We start from the raw sequence: 23027 nt of genomic DNA, 5'->3' as shown, positions 1-23027 counted from the left end.
ATGGTTGGGGGTCACCACAGCATGAGGAACTGTATTAAAGGGTCGCGGCATTAGGAAGGTTGAGAACCACCTTTTATTCTTTAAATATCAAGTTACAATAATCAGGGAGGGTGGAAGATACTATATTAATATAAATCCTTAAAATTTATTTTCTATGTGCTTACCTAAGTTTTTAAATATATATATATGTATGTGTTTTTTAATCCTCACCTGAGAACATGTTTTTATTGATTGAGAGAGAGGAAGAAAGAAGGAGAGACACATCGATGTGAGACTGAAACATCGAATGGGTTGCTTCCCATACATGTCTGATGGGGAATCCAACCTGTAACCTAGGCATGTGCCTTGCCTGGAAATCAAACCCCAACCTGTTTGGTGTATGGGACAGTCTTCAACCAATTGAGTCACCTGGTTAGGCAGTTTTGTATCTTGATTTTTGGAGATATTGTTTCAATGTGGCTTAACATTACAGTTCCTTTTTTAATTTTTAAAAAATTTTCAGAGTCTAGGAAAATTATTTATTTATTTAAATTGATTGGAGAGAAAGAGAGAAAGATCGATTTGTTTTTCCACTTATTTATGCATTCATTGGTTAATTCTTGTATGTGCCCTGACTGGGGATCGAACATGCAACCTTGGCATATCAGGACTATGCTCTAACCATCTGAGCTACCTGCCCAGGTTACAACTACAGTTCTTTAATATGTTTTACCTATATTGTGCTTTTGCATTATTCTAGTTTCATGTATTGAAAGAATGGAGTTCTCTAGTGTTAAATGTTTTAGAATAGAAGGCTTAATTTTTATTCTACCTGTGTTGCTATTTATGGTAGTTACAGTTTTTTTAGCTTATATGTATGTTTATTTTGAAAGCAGTATGTCAGTCTAAGGTAATAGGTATTTTACAAATTAAATGTCATGCTTCATGCAGGTGAGGGCTTCTGTTTTGTTTATTGCTGAATCCTCAGCTCCTCGAATAGCATCTGCACAATTAATATTTGTTAAATAAATAAATGATTTTCATAAACTGGTGGAGGTAAGGGAGGAAGCCAGAGAATCAGAAAACTTCTACTTCCCCAGTGACATCTCTGGCAGGTACTTTTTAAAATCCCCTTGAATGAAGAGTTTCTAGTCATTCACATTGTGATTAGACTTTCCTTTTTCTGTAAATGACATTTTGGTTCTCTGAGTCACCAGTTTATAGCCATGGTTTTCAGACTCGTCTATCTTCAAAAGTTTTGTGTATCAGCAGAATATCAGTGTCTGTAAGATAGGGTGTGGACATGACAATTTGTCTTTTATATTAAAAATTCATATTTTATATCCTATTTCTTTTTATTTTTGCGTGTCATTATAAAAATGTTTTCTTGCCCTAACCAGTTTGGCTCAGTGGATAGAGCGTCGGCCTGCGGACTGAAGGGTCCCAGGTTCGATTCCGGTCAAGGGCCTGTACCTTGGTTGTGGGCGCATCCCCAGTAGGAGGTGTGCAGGGGGCAGCTGATCGATGTTTCTCTCTCATCGATGTTTCTAACTCTCTATCCCTCTCCCTTCCTCTCTGTAAAAAATCAATAAAAAATATTTTTTAAAAAATGTTTTCTTTCCCCAAATAATCAAGTACAATTAACACTTTACATTCCATTCCTACTGAGTTTGGTGTTGGAAGTACGGACCTCAAACCATCTTGGACTCTCCTTCTACTCTATCTGTTTTGTCTCCAGGTCATCTTCATTCTACCTCCACAGTGTCTTTGAGGTCTCTTTCTTCTGAGAAGAGTATAAATATATACACATTAGTTCCTTACTCCTTCAGACTCCTTTTGAATGCCCTAGCTTTTATTTTACTTTTTTATTAATTTGAGAGAGAGAAACATTGATTTGTTGTTCCACTTATTTATGATTCATTGGTTGATTTTATTTTTCCTTAGGGAGAAACATTTGATTTGTTTTTCTGCTTGTTTATGCGTTCATTGCTTGTTACTTGTATGTGCCCTGACCAGGGATTGAACCAGCAACCTTGGCGTATTGGGATGATGCTCTAGCCAACTGAGCTATCTGGCCAGGGCTTATATTTCCCTAGCTTTTAAGTGTCTTTGAGACTGGGACACAATCTTTGTTTCCTTGGCAGGAATAGGCATTTCCTTAATAGAAGCTCCATGAAATTTTTAAAGTGGATTGAAGATAGGCAAAAGATCAAAACAAAAAAGAAAGTAACTGTGATTATTAGCTGATGGAGTTCATAGCATTGATTACTACTTGGCTAATTATGGATAAATCTTCTGTTACATATTAATGGATCTATTTTGCTCTTTTTAAAATAAATAAAGTAAATAAATATACTTTATTTATTTTATAAATATATTTTGATTTCAGAGAGGAAGTGAGAGGGAGAGAGAGAGAAAGAGAAACATCAATGATCAGAGAGAATCATTGATTGGCTGCCTCCTGCATGCCCCCTACTGGGGATTGAGCCAGCAACCCAGGCATGTGCCCCATTTGGGAATCGAATGAACTAGACCTCCTGGTTTATAGATCAATGTTTAAGCACTGAGCCACACCGGCCAGGCGCTCTTTCTTTTTATGCCCCTGCTTTTAAGTACAGTATTTGTATACTGTATATTTCACAATGAAAGGGTTCAGTTCTAATTAATGGTGTCTTCAAAGAACCTGATTATTTTCCTGATCTAAGAAATTTTTCAATTATGTCAGTAATCTTTTCTAATTTTAAGTTTTAAATATACTGTCTAGATTTCTTTGTTTATTTGTTTTACTATAACTGGTTAGTATCTTGTCATTAGTAAAGTTTGTTTACTGATGTACATTCATAACCCAAATTTTGTGTTTGCTTTGGTATTCTATTTGGACTATGTTTGTTGTATTGCAGTATTTTCTAGAAATACTGGGTTTTATTTTACTTTATTTATTTTATAAATATATTTTTATTGATTTCAGAGAGGAAGGGAGAGGAGAGAGAGATAGAAGCATCAATGATGAGAGAGTGTGATCGATCAGCTCCCTCCTGCATGCCCCCTACTGGGGATTGAGCCCGCAACCCGAGCATGTGCCCCTGACTGGAATCAAACCCGGGACCTTCCAGCCCACAGTCCCAACGCTCTATCCACTGAGCTAAACCAGCTAGCGCTAGAAATACTGGGTTTTAATTTGAGAAAATATGTTTCAAAGGTGAACTATTCTGATGTAAAAGTTCACACTTGTGATTACCTATATTGCTAGCCAAAATATACTATCCATCAAGTCACGGCACTTACAGGAACTGGGATATGTAAACGTGTTGTTATTCTCCTAGATATCTTGCCATATATCTAGATCATTAACTGCCCTCTGTATGACCTTTTCTAAATTAAGTATTTATGGCTCTCTGTCTTTCAGGCTGGCATGACTCTATATAAGATTGTCCCCAAAAACCCTTACTACTTTTGGTCTGTGATGAGCTTAATTATGCAAGTGAGTATGGCATTCTAATGGGATTGAGATTTGTTTTTATATTTGTATATAGTTACTGTCCTTAAGGGATCCTGTGAACGTCTGGGGTAGTCATGTGTTGTAGCATGTCTCAAACAGGGACTTTCCATATTGTCAGTTGACTTTTTGAGTTGGGGAGTTTTGGTATTCTTTATGAGTTGGTATATTGGTTTATTTGTGTGTAGCACAGACTGTATTTCCCCTGAATCTGAGATCCATTACTGGGTTATTTGATCAAGTATGTACTCTGAGATGTTAGATATTTTGACCTGACGTTTGTCTTTAAGACAATACTGTTGGTTAGTGCATAGGTTATTGAACTGGGTGACCTTGTTTTATCACTTTTGCTTTCTGAGCCTTGGTTTGCTCTTTTACAGAATGGAGATGCTTATCTCCCAGAGCTACTGTAAGGACTGAAATGAGATAGGTTGTAGGAGAGGATGGGGAGGTAGGAGTTAAAATGGAGCAGTTAAGAACAGAGAGCCTCTGGGTTTAGACAAGTCTGCGTTCAAATACTGGCTTCACCTCATGTCTTGGAGTGCAGTGGGGAATCTCATCATTTTATCTATAAAATAAGCATAATAGCTACCCTGAAAGGTTGTTTACAGGGGATAAATGAGCTCTGAGCAGAATCTGGCAGTGTTAAAATTATTAATATCATTCATTGATTTTAGTTACCAATCTCAGGTAATTGTAGCTAATAGTAAGCTGTATAAACAATTGGCATTTCTCTTCCAAAGTATGAACATCTCAAAACATCTGAAAGGCTTTTCAAACACTTGATGATACTCTTTGTATATAATAAACAGTATAGGCATACTCCCTCTTAACATATTTCTAGAAAAATGTTTGAATAATCTATTTAAAAGTTAGGTCATGTGGAAACTCAGCATTTCAAGATTGCATAGGATAATGAATTTCTAATAAAGAAATCTCTTGTAAAGCAAACCACTCTAGTGTATCTTTTTGGCAGGTTCAAATTAGGCCTGATATTTGACATAGTATAATGATAATTATGTGCTGGAGTCATAGTAATGGTCTGCATGGTAATATAAATAGTGCAGGCAGGGAGAAATTAGCATGAAACATTTATTATTTTCTCTTCTAGTCTATATCAGCACAGGATGAAAACCTCTCAAAAACAATGTTTCTGCCCCTTGCTGAGAGAATGGTAGAAAAAATGGTGAAAGAGGACAAGATAGAAGCAGAGGCTGAAGTGAGTAATTTAAGCCCTACTTTTGTATTTGTATGATTTTGATATTGCTACAATAAATATTATAATATTAAGAACTGTTGTTTTATTCTAGTTAAGAGAGCTGGGTCTTCACTCTTGCCCTTTGTGTAAATGTGAAGCTTTGGAAACCCAAGCTTAGACAATGAACATGGAGCTGTTTCAGCAAGTACTCTAGTCAGAGATGTATATAGATAGGGAAGACTCTGTTGTCTGATTCTTACTGTTAATTTCATCTCATTTGAGAATAGTGTTCTTTTCTATTAGATAACTTTTTAAAAACATACAAATAACTTTTCTTTTTTAATTACAGTTGAGATTCAGTATCTTATATTCGTTGCAGGTGTACAGCATAGTGGTTAGATGTTTATGTAATTTATGACGTTATTCCCCCTCCCCCCGATAAGTCTAATAACCATCTGGCACAATACATAGTTATTACAGTATTATTGACTGTATTCCCTGTGCTGTACTTTACATCTCCATGACTGTCTTTTTATTATTGAAAAGTTTCAGTGGTTGCACTTGTTTGTTTTTCTGTAAGGTTGAACTTTATTATATGATCCTGGAGCGTTTGGGAAAGTACCAGGAAGCCTTAGATGTCATCAGAGGAAAATTAGGAGGTAATTTTGAAAGTTTTAAAGTATTTTTTCCTGCTTAAACATGAAAAATGTTTATTGTGGAAAATTTCTTTTTCATAGAGAAACAGAAAGATATAAAGGCATAAAAAAGTCACTTATGATCATTTTATGTTCTTCCAGACTTTTCTGTGTCGTACATTTATTTATTTTTAAAGTATATTTTTAATTGAATTTATTAGGGTGACATTGGTTAATGAAATATTTAGATTTCAGGTGTACAGTTCTATAATACATCATCTCTATTTTGTATTGTGTGTTCACCACCCCACCCAAGTCAAGTCTCCTTCCATCTCCATTTATCCCCCTTTTATCCTTTTCTACCTTCCCCCACCGCCCTTTCTCTCTGGTAATCACCATATTGTTGTCTGCGTCTGTGAGTGTTTTTGTTTATTTGTTTTAAAAAAATGATGTGAGAGAGAAACACTTTGACTGGGGAATGAATCGGCAACCCAGGTATGTGCCCTGGCCAGGAATTGAATCTTTTCATTTACAGGACAATGCTCCAACCTACTGAGCCACCTGGCAAGGGAGTGACAAAGATTTTTGCTTCCTAACTATTTAAACATGTGTGATGATTTCCTTAGGAAAAATTCTTGGAAATGCAGTTATTGCCTGAGTAAACCTGGTTGGTTTTTTTGTTTGTTTGTTTTAAAAAATATTTTTATTGATTTCAGAGAGGGAGGGAGATACCCACTACTGGGGATCGAGCCTATAATCTGGGCACGCGCCCTGACTGGGAATCGAACCCTGGCCAGGTTCATAGGTCGACGCACGACCACTGAGCCACACTGGCAGGGCTAAACCTGATTTTTAAATTGTGCTTTTACAGTCTTTGGGGTAAAAACTAGAGTCCTGGTGCACGAATTTGTGCATGGGTGGGGTCTGGCCATCCTGCCCCGATGGGGGCCCATCGGACTGGGCCAGTGGGGGTGAGGGGCTGTGGGCGGTTGCTGGGGGGCTGATTGGGGCCCAGATCAGGCTGGTTGGCTACCACAGTGTGCATCATAGCCACCAGTCATTCTGGTCGTTCCGCTGTTCAGGTCACTGGGCTTTTATATATATAGATGTAGCAGGAGTTGTGTGTGTGTGTTTAACATTACTTACTCTCTTACCTTCAGCCTCCTTGCAGATGGGTACAAGTCAGCCTTTCTGTTTCTACTCATCTAGATTGTATTTCTGCCTGTAGTTTAAATTTAGACTATAGGAAATTCATAATGTAATTGTCAGTATCCTTAATCTGCTAATCTGTTAGAAAAGGATAGGGCAAATTTAATTTGGTCAGAAATATAGTCGTAGTTTTCCTCCTTTCAGCTGTTGGAGAAGAGTTTGATTCATCTCTGTTCATTTTTTATCTTTCTCCTAACATCTCTGTCACCTTGCTCATCCCATTCCAGTCTAAGCTTATTCAATGTTTTGGAACTGTATGGGTGGGAAATCTGTGTGTGGACTAAATATACCAGTCCTGAGATTCTATTGGGACTTTTTTTTTTTTTTTTTTTAAATATATATTTTATTGATTTTTTACAGAGAGAAAGGGAAAGAGATAGAGAGTTAGAAACATCGATGAGAGAGAAACATCGATCAGCTGCCTCCTGCACATCTCCCCCGGGAGATGTGCCCGCAACCCAGGTACATGCCCTTGACCGGAATCGAACCTGGGAGCCTTCAGTCCGCAGGCTGACGCTCTATCCATTGAGCCAAACCGGCTTTGGCTCTATTGGGACTTTATATGTGTATCCCACGTACTAGAGCCTCAACTCAATACATTCTGGATCCTGTCTTTTATATCTATCTATCTATCTTTTTGGATCCTTGTCTTTTACAGAAAAAAAATATTGTAAAAGTTTACTATCAGAAATGTACTTTTTTTCTCTTCAGTAAAATAGCCTATATAATAAAAAGCTAATATGCAAATTGACTGAATGGCAGAATGACCGGTCTCTATGATGTGCACTGACCACCAGGGTGGGCAGATGCTCAATGCAGGAGCTGCCCCCTGTTGGTCAGTGTGCTCCCACAGGGGAAGCTCCGCTCATCCAGAAGCCAGGCTCACAGCTGGCGAGCACAGCGGTGTTGGTGTGAGCCTCTCCTGCCTCCACGGCAGCGCTAAGGATGTCCACCTGTGGGCTTAGGCCTGCTCTCCGCATGGTGCAGGCCTAAGCCATCAGTTGGACCTTCCCTGAGGGTTCCCAGACTGCGAGAGGACACAGGCCGGGTTGAGGGACTCCTCGAATGCACAAATTTTTGTGCACTGGGCCTCTAGTTTTTTAATAAGATAGTAGTTTGTATCTAATGGTGGCTCCGTTTTCCGAGAGAGGGAAAATGTGCTATTTTCCTTTTTGTGTTTGGACTTTATTTTGGTTTCTGAGCAAAAATGAAACCAGCTTATCAACTATTATAACTTTTAATTGTAGAGAAGTTGACTAGTGAGATTCAGAGCCGGGAAAATAAATGCATGGCTATGTACAAGAAGCTGAGCAGGTGGCCAGAGTGCAATGCCCTTTCCCGGCGCCTCTTATTGAAAAAGTGAGTAGATGCTTCTTTTTGGACTATATGACTAGAATGGGGTTTTCAGGTGTCATTATTGATGTTTTGTCTATGTCTTTTGAGATTTTGGGGCATAAAGTGTGTCCTGAAAAATTTAAAATTTAAAAAAAAGGTTTTTGATGAACCATCTTTCAGTAAAGAGTTATTAGGTCTTTAAAATGAACACTGAAAATCATTTGTCAAATTTAATATTCAATATTAGCCTAACCTTTCCCTCTCCCCCATTTAGGAAGTGCTAATGTGGGGAGTTTTCTGTTAATATTAATTTTCTAGATCTGATGATTTTATTGAAGGAAAAAGTAGTATCTTAAAAGTTTTTTACTTTTAAAACGCCTCTAGAGTGCTGTGATTTTGGGGCTGTATGGGAAACCCAGAGGGAAGGATGGGCTTCTAGTAAGAACTAAAGTATAACTTAGAAATAGGTTGAATATCATGGTTCCTAACGCAGATTTGTCACAACTTGTGTTTAATCCTGTGTGTACCATTCAATCTGATTTTTAGCTCAGATGACTGGCAATTCTATCTGACTTATTTCGATTCTGTCTTTCGACTGATTGAAGAAGCCTGGACTCCTCCTGCTGAAGGTGAACAGTAAGTTGTCTTCTTTCCTGAATTACAGTGGCACTGTTTTTGTTGTTGTTGCTTTGTTTTGCTATGTTTTTCTTTTATTTTACAATGGCATTTTTAAATATATTGTAGCAAAAAAATTTCATTGTAAGCCTAATTGAATTCTCTTTTCCTGTCTTAATAATTTTATCACTTGCAAAAGTAGGATTTTTTTTTTCCATTTTGTAAAATTATAAAGTAAAAAAAAAATTTTTTTTAAATTTTTTAATTGATTTCAGTGAGGGAAGGAGAGGGAGAGATAGAAACATCAATGATGAGAGAGAATCATTGATCAGCTGCCTCCTGCACATTCCCTATTGGGGATTGAGCTCACAACCTGGGCATATGCTCTTTATTGGAATCGAACCCAGGACCCTTCAGCCCACAGGCCTCAGCTCTATCCACTGAGCCAAACCAGCTAGGGCTAAAGTAAAACTTATTGCAAAAATGATCCATTCTTTTTTTTTTTTTTTTAAAAAGAGGTAGAGTTGGTTAATCATTCAGCAGTAATCAAATGCCACAATTGGGAGTAATCATATGCCATGTTATCTGCCAGAATATGCTTACAGCTCTTTTATTCCATTTGTATCCTATATAATAAAAGGATAATAATGCAAATTGTCCCCTCGACCCTGAGTTTGACCCAAAGTACAACCAGGGGATGGGGGTTGCCCTGCCAACTGCCCAGAACCCCTCCCCCCGGCCGGCCCTCTCCTGATCGGCCCTCTGATCAGCCCCCCCACTCCCCCATCAGGGGTGGGGCCGGCCAGCCAACCTCCCACGTCCCCTCCCCCCAACCAGCCCATCCCATTGGCCCCTATCGAGGCGGGCTGGCCAGACCCCACCCATGCACAAATTCGTGCACCAGGCCTCTAGTTGTTTTATAATTATCAAAATGCTTTATCTTAATTTTTTATTTGTTTCTTCAAATCAGTTTAGCTTTAACTTTTGGAATAGACAGTAGAGGCACAAAATACCTTTTTCATGTGTTTATACCCAGCTCTTTAGAAGGAGAAGTACATTATTCTGCAGAAGAAGCTGTGAAGTTTATAGAAGATCGGATAACAGAAGAATCTAAAAGTTCTCGTCATCTTCGAGGACCACATCTAGCTAAACTGGAGCTGATTAGACGTTTACGACGTCAAGGTTTTAATGATGAGTACAAACTGGGTAAGAAACTGTAGTGATACTTGGGAATTCTGGAGACAGTACAGGGAATCCCTTAATACCCAAGTGCTATATTCATTTATCTGAAGCCTACAATAACAGAATCCTGTGTAGGAAGCAAATGTCTCCATAACCTGAAAATATTTACTAATTAATGGATCACTTATAAAATTAGCCCTCAATCTCTCTCTTATCCATCAGAGTCTTTGTCAGACATTTTCTTTTTCTTTTTGCTGATCCAACAATAATAATCAAATTTCAAAGTAAAATAGCCAGTTTCATAAAAGTTTCAGAATTTCTTGAAGTGGATGAAAGTTTTATTGACAATCTGCTCCCAGCTCTTACGTTGATGAAAGACTGAGTTAGCAGAGTTAGGGCAATTAACGAAGATAAAGTTTATAAGGATAATGACGTGGGAGAAAATAAGTATTTGGATAGTGAAGCATCTTACAGATTAGTGAATTTGTCTAGTCTCCGCAATTAAAAAAACTTTTTTTTTTTTTTTTTTTTTAACCAGACCAGTGAGTGATTTTCAGTCTCTTTTGGATCACAGAGTCCTGTGAAAATTGGTTAGAGGGACCTCTGTTCCCAAACATATGTGAATAGGAACTGGGACCTAAAATCTTACACAACTCCTTGGTTAGAATCTCTGCTTCTTAAACCTAGTTCAATTTGAGAACATTTTATTTTTATTTTTTGTTTTTAATTTGAGGAAAAAATAAAGTGAACCTGGTAGCTTTCTGCATTTCCAGGTTTAAATTTTTAATAGTGGGTGATCTTGCTGGAGTTATTGGCCTGAGGTTCTTCCCATTTATTTTCTCTTCTGTTGGTGTGGCTATTAACCAACATTACCTTTCATTTAATTAACATTTATTTGATACTGCAGTAGTTCAGGAACTGTTGTAGAGAAGCATGTTTGTTTAATGTTTGCATGTAAACTTAACTCTTTAAACTTTGATGAAAACTTTTTAACTGTTTAAATTTTAATTGAATGAAGAGCTTCACATTTCCTAAGTGTATTAATAGGTAAACTGAATGTAAGATTCTACTCCTTTTAAAAGTATTTTTTTATTTTTAACTACACAAGCCGCCTTCCAGCCCTCATTGTTATTCTCATTCACTCTCACTCAAGCATTCAAACAAAATGTTAATTTAAAGATTTTTCAAATCAGACCTGTACTTAAATTAGAAATTGCTTCAGTCCATGAATAACTTAGTGGTTTTTATTTTTCTCTCTTAGGTGACCCAGAAGAATTAATGTTTCAGTATTTTAAAAAGTTTGGGGATAAACCTTGCTGTTTTACAGACCTCAAGGTGTTTGTTGATCTCTTGCCTGCTGCACAGTGTACAAAAGTAAGTACTATTCGGAATTCTTTTGGGTGCCTGTATTTGTTGTAACTAGGTTAAGTGTTTGGGTTTCCTTTCTAAAATGTGAGAGTGGTGAACACGAGATATCAAGATAACTGCTCTATCAAGCCAAGCACTTCTAGGGGCTATCAGATTAAAGGCATGATTTCTTGTTAAGTTCAGCCACAATGAGAATAACCCTTTGTAGATAATTAGATTCTCCTTTTTTGTTTTTATGTGTGTGTGTGTGTGTGTGTGTGTGTGTTTTAAAATATTTTATTGATTTTTTACAGAGAGGAAGGGAAAGGGATAAAGAGTTAGAAACATCGATGAGAGAGAAACATCGATTAGCTGCCTCCTGCACACCTCCCACTGGGGATGTGCCCGCAACCCAGGTACATGCCCTTGACCGGAATCCAACCTGGGACCCCCCAGTCCACAGGCCGACGCTCTATCCACTGAGCCAAACCGGTTTCGGCATATGTGTGTGTTTTTGAGATAATGGTAGATTTATATGCAGTTATAAGAGAAATAATACAGAGAACACTGTATACCTACCCATCACCCATTTTGCTCTAATGCTAACACAGTGCATAATTATAGTATAATAGCATAATTAGGAAATTGATATTGATACAATCCACTGACCTTATTTGAATTTCCCCAGTTTTGTATGCATTCATTTGTGAGTGTGGTGTTTTTTTGTTTGTTTGTTTGTTTTTGTTTATTTTTATTTCAGAGAGGAAGGATAGAGGGAGAGAGAGATAGAAACATCAGTGATGAAAGAGAATCATTGATCGGTTGCCTCCTTCATGCCCCCTACTAAGGATGGAGCCCGCAAACCAGTCCGCAGGCCAACGCTCTATCCATTGAGCCAAACCAGCTAGGGGTGTTTTTCTGTTCTTAGGGCAGTATGTAATACATGTGGATTATGTGACCACCACCACCATCAAGACACAGAGCAGTTCACTATCAGGATCCCATGCGCTACTCTTTTTTACCCCCAGCCACCTCCCTGCACCTTCCCCTTTCCTCACCCCTACTCTCTGGCAACAACTAATGTTTTCTATTTCTACAATTTTGTCATTTTAAGAATTTTATATAATGGAATCATATTATGTATAACCTTTTGAGATTGGCTTTTTTCACTCAGCATAATACCCTAGAGATTCATGCATTTGTTACATGTATCAATAGTTCATTCCTTTTTATTGCAGAATAGTATTCCACATTACTTACTTTCTTATATTTGAAAGCTCTCTTGTAGGAAAGGGATGAGAACCAGTACTAAACCTCTCTCTTCCACTCAGTCAGCAAGTTGTTACAGGGAATTCAGAATTTAGTGAGAAAAGTATCTTTTTAGTAGCCAGAATTCTCTAAAAATAGTGTTTGAATTTCATGTTACTGGAGGGATTTATTAGTAAACAGACTATGGAACCATGTGGGAGAGATTCATTCAGTGTTTGTAGCACTTACAATGTGCTAAGGGCTAAGCTAGGGAACAACTGATCATGTCTTATAGTGCTTACCATCTTGTAAGTTGAAGCATCAAATGATGGGGAGGCATTAGAGGAACACTTATATTGTCATCAGCTGAGATTCATAAAGGTTTGCCAGTATGAATCTGGTACCAGCCCCTCTGCTTTGCTGGTATGTTTGAAAATCCTAGGTCAGTGGTCGGCAAACTGCGGCTTGTGAGCCACATGCGGCTCTTTGGCCCCTTGAGTGTGGCTCTCCCACAAAATACCATGTGTGGGCGCACACGTACAGTGCGATTGAAACTTCGTGGCCCATGCGCAGAAGTCGGTATTTTGTGAAAGAGCCACACTCAAGGGGCCAAAGAGCCGCATGTGGCTTGCGAGCTGCAGTTTGCCAACCACTGCCCTAGGTCATCTCACAGGATCTCATCATAGTGATGTAGTAAGAGGAACCCTCTAGAAATGCTGGAATACTAGCAATGCTAAGGTAGTCATTGTTCTGCGATACAAAGGATTTAAAGCTGCTGCAATGAGTTGTGTAGTTCTATGTAAATTTTTCATTGAGAGGGGTAATTTTGCTGCCACAACCTTTTAAATGTGGGATTCTGCTGCTCAGCAGTTTGTAAGAGGATTGCAAACTGCCCTGTAAGGTTCAAACTGAGAACTGTTGTCCCAATGAATTAGGAGCCAAATTCTTTTAAAATGGGACTAACCTCTAATTGAAGAAAAAAAAATAGCATATAGTCAAAGTTGTTAGAATGTCTAATATATTTTATTGCTCATAATTATATTAACATACATACATAATCTATATATACTAGAGGCCTGGTGCACAAAATTCTTGCACAGGGGTGGGGGGTGTTGGGGGGGGGGTTGTTGTTCCCCTCAACCTGGCCTATGCCCTCTCGCAGTCCGGGAGCCTTCAGGGGATGTCCAACTGCTGGTGGGGAGTGGGCCTAAGCCAGCAGTCGGACATCCTTAGCACTGCCAGAGAGGTAGGAGAGGCTCCCACCACTGCGTGCTGCGCTCGCCAGCCATGAGCCCGGCTTCTGGCTTCTGGCTGAGTGGCGCTCCCCCTGTGGGAGCACACTGACCACCAGGGCCAGCTCCTTGTTGAGCATCTACCCCCCTGGTGGTCAGTGCATGTCATAGCTACTGGTCATTCCGCTGTTCGGTCTGTTTGCATATTAACCTTTATTATATAGGATAAACGCCAAGTGACCGGAACACCAGAATGATCGGAATGACTGGAATGACCAGTTGCTATGATGCGTGCTGCAGTGGCCAACCAGCCTGATTGGGGCCCCGATCGGCCCCCCCCCAACTTTTTGTGGCCCCTCTCCCCGGCTGGCCTCGCCCCCGATCACACCCCCATCAGGGGCAGGGCCGGCCAATCTCTCACGTCCTCTCTCCCCTGCTGCCCAGCCCGATGGGCCCCCATCAGGGCGGGCTGGCTGGACCCTACCTGTGCACGAATTCGTGCACCAGGCCTCTAGTCTGTATATAACTTTATAGGTGTGGGGTGTATGTACATTATATTTAAATATATAATTATTTAGATACCTGATAAAATTAAACATTGACTTTAACTTTAAAATATAATTAACATTATCAATATATCAAATAAAACAATGTATATTTTATTTCATTACTCTATCTTAATAAAATATGGTTTGGTGAATAAAAAATGATATTGTAAAAGGATTTTAATTTTTATTTTTTCTTGATTGATGTCTTTTTCTAGACCATTTCAGTATTTTTTAATTATGGCCTATTGAAAACTAGATCTGTTTTGAGACCTGTCCTCCTTTTTTTCCCACTCTGCAGTTTATTAATCAGTTACTTGGAGTTGTTCCTTTGTCGACACCAACAGAGGATAAGCTGGCACTGCCTGCTGACATCAGAGCTCTGCAGCAGCATTTGTGTGTGGTGCAGCTGACGAGGTTACTAGGCTTGTACCACACGATGGATAAAAATCAGAAATTGAGTGTGGTCCGAGAACTGATGTTAAGATACCAGCATGGACTAGAATTTGGTGAGCAACCTTTCAAAATGTGCAGTTGTTCTCTGATATGCTAAGACTTAGAAGTTAGTTTTGTTTTGTTTTGAATCACAGCGTCCTGTTTTAATGAGATTGGCAAGGAGAATATTTTGTCAAGTGGCAAGACTACCCAAATAATAAAGTGCAAAGCCTTTCTAAAGCTTGGAGTTTTATTATTATTATTTTCTTCCACATTTCATTTCTTAAAACTTTAAGTGTAGTTGGCACATAATATTAAATAAGTTTGGAGTTTTAACTAATTATATTGTCCATATTCTTCCCGATCTGGTGAGCTATCACATTGGGCTCATGAATTGCATAGTTTATGATAATTGTCACGTTTTCTGCTTATATGCCTACATAAGTGAACAAAAGGAATGTTGTAAATTGTGAGGTATTTAGAAGTAGAAGATCTTCAGATTGCTAGGTATATGTGATAAAATATCTGATTAGATGATATCAGTATTTCTTTAACAGCATTCTAAAAATTTAGGTGAAGTAATGAGCATAACATGGCTTCAGTTATACATGGCCGTGGCTTCTGTGCTTCACCTAAAGCCTTTCAAATCTTGCTGCTTTCCCTGTTGGACCATTTTGGATACCATCTCTGTTCTGGAACCCTTCTGTTCCAGCTGAGTCTAGTCTCATCATTTGAATCCTTTGGTTCATGGCTTATATTTTCTTTTGATATTTAACCTGTTCTTCTTATTTCCTTTCCCACCTCTCTCCTCTCCTTCTTATCACTGTTCCTGCTCTAAAAAACTTCTTTGGAGCAGTAATAGTTAAATGAATGTTAAATACACATGATTTTTCCCCCCCTGTAGGGAAATCCTGTTTGAAAACCGAATTGCAGTTTTCAGACTATTACTGTCTCCTTGCTGTCCATGTGCTTATTGATATATGGAGAGAAACAGGTAAGGAGCAATCATTTCATTTTGATACTACTCTTTTTTTAATTGACTATAAATCCATGGACTAATTACATAACCCAAGAATTTGATTTATGCTCTTAGATTTTTCTTTCTTGCCCTTCTCCAAGGTGCTTCTAGAACAGCCATGGGCAAACTATGGCCCGCGGGCCGGATCCGGCCCGTTTGAAATGACTAAAACTAAAAAAAAAAAAAAAAAAGACCGTACCCTTTTATGTAATGATATTTACTTTGAATTTATATTAGTTCACACAAACACTCCATCCATGCTTTTGTTCCGGCCCTCCGGTCTAGTTTAAGAACCCATTGTGGCCCTCGAGTCAAAAAGTTTGCCCACCCCTGTTCTAGAAGAACCTAAGTCTCCACGTATCCCCCTCCTTGCAATCAGGAAAATCTTAAATCAGTGGATATCTGTTCTTTTTTAAAATATTTATGAATAGTGAATAATGACTGTAGAGAACTTATTACAAAGCTACAATAATTAAAATACAGAGAAACTGATTTAGAGATGGATGTACAGGCCCATGGAATGGAATAGCCCCTTTACTCATTTAAAAAAATTATATATAGCAAAATGATCAGTTCCTTTCCATGTTTGCTTTTATATTCTGCCTAATTCTAATAAAAAATTAAGATTTTTTCTTGTAAAAAAATTATATACAGGAAAATGCAGTCTTTTTGGAATACAGTTCTGGTTAGCCCATTTAAGACAAACATACAATATATGGTAAAGGATGATTCAGCGAATGGCATTGAGATTGCCTTTTCTTTTGTCTTTTTAATATATTTTTTATTGATTTCAGAGAGGCAGGGAGAGGGAGAGAAAGATAGAAACATCAATGATGAGAGAGATTCATTGATCAGCTGCCTCCTGCACGCCCCCTACTGGCGATCAAGCCTGTAACCCGGGCATGTGCCCTTAACGAATCAAACCGGGCACCCTTCAGTCCGCAGGCCAACACTCTATCCACTGAGCCAAACCAGCTTGGTCTGAGATTGCCTTTTCTTTAGGGTGCCTCCCCCTAACATTTTCTCTCATTAGCAGTCTTTAGGAAAAAATAACTTCAGATACTATTGCATATTATTTACTAGAATAAACTATAGAAGAAACAAAGGCCGGGGAGGAAGTGGTGTGCAAGATAGACACAACCCCTGCCCTCATGGGTCATTTCACAAAGTACTCAGTTTTGATACTGTTATACTCATGCTTAAAATTCTCCAGAGATGCCCTATTTTCCTGAGGATAAAGGCCAGCCTTTTCAGGGTAATTTACAATGCCTTTTTAAAATCCAGCTTCTGCCTGCATCTCCAGATTCTTATGTACGTACAGTCCTGAATCTACTGGGGGTTTTTTTGAACATCGTATTGCCTCTCTTAGAAAAAACTTTGTTACCTCCTTCCTCTAACTTCTACTCAAACAATACTTCTGACAAGATGGTCTTTATTTCACCCCCTCCCTCACTGTGGATTTCATGCCTCTTCAGAACTTTTTATAGGACATTATATGTACCCATATGATAGTATTTGTTACACTGTATTATACTGGGATTGAAGGTTAAATCATCTTTATTAGAGTATTTGTTATCTAAACCCCAGATTCATGAGGTTGCATAGGGCTGTAAAAGTCACCCTAATGTAAAAATCATTGATGAACTATTTACTTAGCAAATTTGTCCCTGCTCGAATACCTTGCCCCACTTACCTCTAACATGCAATCTTGCTCATACTGACTATGGCTTTGTTAATTTCTTGTTTTTTTTAAGCAAAGATACCTGGCCATCTAATAGTAACAGCTAACATTTGTTGGTCATTAGGCACTTAAAATATTACACATGAATTAGCTAATATAAACCTCAAAATAATGCAGTTAAGGTTGTTACAGTTTTACAGATGCGGGAAATAAATGGCAGAGAGAAATAAGTTAGGTAAGTTGTCCAAAGCCATACAGTGCAAGTGCATGGGAAATTGCAGATATTATAAAGGTACAAGTTTTTTAAAAATATATTTTTATTAATTTCATAGAGGAAGAGAGAGAGAGAAATAGATGAGAGATAGAAACATCAATGATGAAAGAGAGTCATTGATTGGCTGCGTCCTGCATGCCCCCTACTGGGGATTGGGCCTGCAACCTGGGCATGTGCCCCTGACTGGAATCGAACCCAGGACCCTTCAGTCCGCAGGCCGATGCTCTAACCACTGAGCAAAACCAGCTAGGGCCAAGTTTTTTTTTTTTAAAGTCAGTGAAAGTGATGTTGAAGTGCACCAATCATAGGCATAGTCATTATTCATGGAGGATCTGGCAGAAAATTGAAATTTATAGAAAATTGGTAAGGCTGTTGAAAAAGAATGATTTGAATATGAAAGGATTTAAGAAGATTATTTTAGGAAATGGGTGATGCTCTCAAATGTTTTTGCAAAATGGCATTTCTTTATAGTTATGCTGCAAAAATAAAAAGGGCAGTGAAGAATGCCATTTCCCCCTCCGTTTTATTGATATATAATTGATACATTGTATTACTTTAAGGTATACAGTATGATGATTTGACATATGTATAGATTGTGAAATGATTGCCACAATAAGTTTAGTTAACATCTATCCCACACAGCTATAACATTTTTCTTACTAAGTCTACTCTCTTAGTGACTTTCAAATGTACGATACAGTATTAACTATAATTACCATGCTGTACATTATGTCCCCAGATATTATGTCATTTTGTTATATTATAAAATTTTGTTAGAAAAATTTTGTACCTCAAAAAAACCTCATCAGTCTTTGATGCTTTTTTTGATTTGGTAAGAATTTGTGTACAGTTGTAGTTATATCCTAAAATTTGCAAAATAAAATGATACATGTTTTTATAATATTTGGTTCAATAGTTCAGAAAGAAGTATGAAATGAAATCTTTTTTTTTTTTTTTTTTTTTTTTTGCTATTTACTTTGAGATTTTGTTTCTATTTTAAAGAGATCTTTAAGAAGATTTTTTCCCCCCTGATACTGGTTATCCTTGAACAGCTAGAATTTCTTAAAATTTTCTGTTCTCTATAATTGTTCAACTCTTTTTTTTTTTTATTGGAGTAATTTGTTTTTAAATATATATATATATATATATACTAGAGGCCTGGTGCATGAAATTCATGCACTTGGGGGGGTAGGGGTCCCTCAGCCTGGCCTACGCCCTCTCTCTCACAGTCCGGGAGCCCTTGGGGGATGTCTGACTGATGGCTTAGGGGAGCGGTCCTAAGCCAGCAGTTGGACATCTTTAGCACTGCCATGGAGGTAGGAGAGGCTCCTGCCATCGCCGCTGTGCTTGCCAACCCTGAGACCGGCTCAGGGCTTCTTTGTTGAGCGTCTGCCCCCTGGTGGTCAGTCTGTGTCATAGCGACTGGTCGTTCTGCGGTTCAGTCAATTTGCATATTAGCCTTTTATTATATAGGATATTGATTTCAGAGAGGAAGGCAGAGGGAGAGATAGATAGAAACATCAATGATGAGAATCATTGATCGGCTGCCTCCTGCACGGCCCCTACTGGGGACTGAGCCCTCAACCTGGACATGTGACCTTGACCAGAACCAAACCTGGGACCCTTCAGCCTGAGGCTGACGCTCTATCCACGAAGCCAAACTGGCTAGGGCCAGGTAGATTCTTAAAAGAGAATTAACTTAATCTTTAATACCATAGTTACATGTGAACTTCTGAGTTTTGGTGGCTCAAAATGTGTATCACTTTATTTTGATTATGAATGAGCAATTTTTTTCAAATCTTATTTGATATCCTATTGGTAGAGTTACAATAGAAGAAAAAATGACGTTTAGAGAAAGCATCTGGGTCTTGTAGAGAAAATCCTGAACTGGGAAGGTTGGTGACACCAGTTCTCCTGCAAAGTTCGTCTCTTCTTGGAATCTAGGATTCCCTGAGATTCCATAACTTCCCTCTACAAGTCCTGGCAGCTTAAAAGTTTGTGTCAGTTTTATAGATGCATATTTAAGAATTGAGGTACCTATTCAGGGAAACCCCCTGTTTTGCTTATAGGTGTGTATCTAAAATTTCTTCTCTGCCATCTAAACTCATTCTTAGAATAATTAGGGGAGGTGGTGATGTCAGCAATTTTTTGTTTTTGAGAACCCTATATTTGCTGTCAAGATCTGTGGGTAACGCTATTATATTTTGGTTCTAGGTGACGAGACTGCTGTGTGGCAGGCCTTGACTTTGCTGGAAGAGGGATTAATCCATAGCCCTTCCAATGCTCAATTCAAATTGCTGCTTGTTCGAATCTACTGTATGCTGGGAGCATTTGAACCTGTGTTGGATCTGTACTCCAGCCTTGATGCTAAGCATATCCAGCATGATACCATTGGGTTGGTAGTATATACTCTGAATAATGAGCAGTCAGCTACACCAGTGTGGGGCTCTGATATATGAAACATTTTGATTTTAGCAGCAAAGTTGTTCCTGGTATTAAGCTTTTTAGATGAAATAATCACATATCATGACTCATTGAAAAACAGTAAGATTTATATTTGCCAGCATTATGTAGTAATGTTAAAAATTGCATAGTTTAGAAATGGTAAGAAAGTTTTTCTTAGAGACAGCAAATGGCTATATACTTTGAACCCTTTTTCTTAGCAAACATGGTTTTGAAATCTTTACTTTTGGCTTGGACTTCAGGTTGACACCTGTACTTCATTTGTTTTCCTCAGAGATTCTTTGAATTTGCGTTGGAATTATTCTTTGCGATGAATTGGAGTATTTTCTCTATTCCCTGTAGAGCTGTTTCAGGAAGATAGTATTCTCTTCTTTCATAATCTGTGCTCCATTAATTATCTGAGTATAAGAAAGCATGGCATTGAACTTTAGAGCTTCCCCAAAACTGAATTAACTTTGTTCTTTTTAAAAATTTGATTCTGTAAATTAGATTTCTGTTGCAAGATGTTTTAAATTTTCCATATGCTTAACTATTTCTCTGCCAAAATAATTTGAAGTATAGTATATGATATTATAGGTGGGTAAGTATAACATGTTTTTTTCTCTTTCCTTCCGACCTAGTTACCTTTTGACCCGATACGCTGAATCCCTAGGTCAGTATGCTGCTGCATCCCAATCCTGTAACTTCGCACTCAGGTTTTTCCACTCCAACCAGAAAGATGTAAGTGAAAAAAAAATTTTTTTTTATGGTCTTGCCTGTGGAATGCACATGATTCAGAGAGCATCTTCCCGTGTCACAGGTACACTTTAGGTGTATCTTGCTGTACTTGCAAGTGCCTGTATGCCATAGCTTACTGGCCAAGGCTGATAGGTATAGTTGAAGTTATTTGTGGTTGATAGAATCCATACAAAGGTGTTAAAACTGGGTATTAACAGAATAGGAAGTTTTATGCCACTTAGGTCGGTCTTTTAATCTTTAAGAGACTTTTTCCAAGGACATGAGAAGCTGTGTAAGATTCTGCGATAGCAGCTGTTCTCTGTTACCTTGATTTATTTCTGAAGTCTATAACCACTGTGCTCTTTGTCAACAGCAAACGCACTTACGTTTTCTTAGAATTATAAAATTGACCAATTGAAGGTCATTTCAGCAATGAATAAGATAGAGCTTTTATGTGCCATAATGAAAGGATGGGATTTGCACCATATTTTTCATTGCAAGCAAACTTGGTCTCCACTTGTCAGTTAAGCAGTCGTTTTTGTGGAAGAGCCATATATATGGTTTCTACTCAGTTGACCAACTATGCAAAACTACCCAGGAAGATGTGTGAAGCTAAGGCATGTCTTCTAGGTCACTGCCGACTGGTTCTCATGTGCTTCCAAGACTCATCACCTGGAATTGGGCCATTCCAGATATCTGCCCGTAGCTCTCCATTTTCTGGTCTAGTAGCAACCAAGAAACTGGGTCAGCAAGCTGGTTTCTGGGTTTCTTCATGGCAAACACTCATGAGGATTTTTAAAAAATGTTTTGTAACTATAACAGCTTTGGCTAATCTATCTGCTATCTAATTCTTTAAGGTTGTAGTCAATAGGTTTGTTGTTCTCAGCTTGTAATAATTATGTCCTGACAAGTTTCAGGGCATGGCCTGAAGGACTGGTATGCTTCATTTACTGGCTTTTAAGCCCTATTTTCCTCCCCTTTGACCTCTTTCCCCCACAGTTGTTGGTATCTCTGTCCAGACCTCATTTTGTGCCATAGCTCCTGACCAGGGAGAGAGTGAAGTAGGCATCAGCATTTGAACATATTGCTCAGAAGGTGCTGGCCTGGCTTAGAGGTCAGGGAGTATCTTTTGGACCTTGGATTTCTAAAATTTCTTAGCATGAGTGGGCAGTTATAAATCTCTTGAGTTTTCACTGTGCATTCAATTATCTGTGCTTTGCCTTCTGTTTTCAAGTAGTTTTACTAACACAAAAGAAAAAACTGTTCCTTAAATCTCATTCTAGCTTTCATTTCTATATTTTAAGGAAGAGGCTAATTAAACATTTGATTTACTGAAGAATTCTTTTCAAAGTTTTGTTTCTCAGATAGTTTTGAAGTGGGAGTTGGGGTAAATAAGGGGTTAGTTCAAGTCTGGTGGCTGGTTTTACTTGTTTCCAGTCATTTAACATTCTTAAAGAGCCATGTTGTTCATGACTTGGCCAACAGAGATACATTATTTACCCTATAGTTAAGCTTTAATTATTCCCCCACAAAAATTGTGTCTGAACAGTTGTTTTGAACACACACACCAAATAAAAGTATTGTAGTAGGGAAAGGAGATCCCCAGGAGTGATTAGAGAGGACATGTTGTCTCTAACGTGGCTTTTTGTATCTTTGGTGTTTTGCTGTATGTGGCAGGAGTGACAATTCATCTCAATGCTTGTAATGCTGAACCTGATAAAATTATAGTGTTTTATTGATCTGGAACTAGGATGTTCTACTTGACACATTTGTTTTTATTACTACTAACTGGGAAGACAGAGCTTACTTAATTATATTAGGTAGATAATCTTTGGGGATTCTGGAGGCAAAAGCAAACACAGTATAGCAAGGAAAACACACCTTAAACCTTAGTGCCTAACCCCAGTCCCCAAATATGAAAATGGAGACTGGTGTGGACTGTTTCTTGTAGGAATTTGAGGCTGAGAAAGATCACGGTTGTAGTGTTGGTACTATATGTGTTAAATCTTCTGGGGTAGTATTAGAAATATCTCTCTGGAAACAAAAACTCTACGCTCTATATCTTTTATTCTTGGTAGTTTTTAGTGTTCCCATTTGGTGTTTCCTTGAGTGTCTGATGTATTTCAATTCCCAACTAGCTCTTTGAAAGAACACTTTTACTCCTAAATGGAAAATCTGGTTTTCTGCTTTTTAAGGCTTTGTGCTGTGGAATCAAAAGTTATATTTGGAAGGTCTGCACAGGAATTTTCTCTCTGAGAAGGTGATTGTCTGCCGTCATTATTGCTTGTGAATAGATTTTTACAATGTGAGAATTAGTGCTAGATTTTCATATCTTCGTAAGTTACTTATATATTTATACTTTAAAAATTTCCCTTTAAAAGTCTTTATTTTAGGTATCCATAGAAGTTATTATTCAGG

General features: G+C 38.2%; 1 protein-coding gene across 3 annotated transcripts in view; it reads left to right on the top strand.

The window, feature by feature from the left end:
- Positions 1 to 23027, top strand: part of NAA25 (N-alpha-acetyltransferase 25, NatB auxiliary subunit) — a 115025-nt gene that overhangs the window by 15606 nt on the left and 76392 nt on the right. For all 3 annotated transcript variants that reach the window (XM_036354353.1, XM_036354354.1, XM_036354356.1), the window contains exons 5-15: positions 3386 to 3460; positions 4587 to 4694; positions 5254 to 5332; positions 7765 to 7876; positions 8399 to 8488; positions 9504 to 9673; positions 10911 to 11023; positions 14323 to 14530; positions 15361 to 15450; positions 19644 to 19824; positions 20513 to 20612. In XM_036354353.1, coding sequence (XP_036210246.1) covers positions 3386 to 3460; positions 4587 to 4694; positions 5254 to 5332; positions 7765 to 7876; positions 8399 to 8488; positions 9504 to 9673; positions 10911 to 11023; positions 14323 to 14530; positions 15361 to 15450; positions 19644 to 19824; positions 20513 to 20612 — 1326 coding nt within the window. The remainder of the gene's footprint in view (positions 1 to 3385; positions 3461 to 4586; positions 4695 to 5253; positions 5333 to 7764; positions 7877 to 8398; positions 8489 to 9503; positions 9674 to 10910; positions 11024 to 14322; positions 14531 to 15360; positions 15451 to 19643; positions 19825 to 20512; positions 20613 to 23027) is intronic.

This window comes from Myotis myotis, unplaced genomic scaffold, assembly GCF_014108235.1.
Source record: "Myotis myotis isolate mMyoMyo1 unplaced genomic scaffold, mMyoMyo1.p scaffold_m19_p_20, whole genome shotgun sequence".
In the NCBI taxonomy this organism is placed as follows: Eukaryota; Metazoa; Chordata; class Mammalia; order Chiroptera; family Vespertilionidae; genus Myotis; species Myotis myotis.
This window is presented reverse-complemented; position numbering and strand designations above follow the sequence as displayed.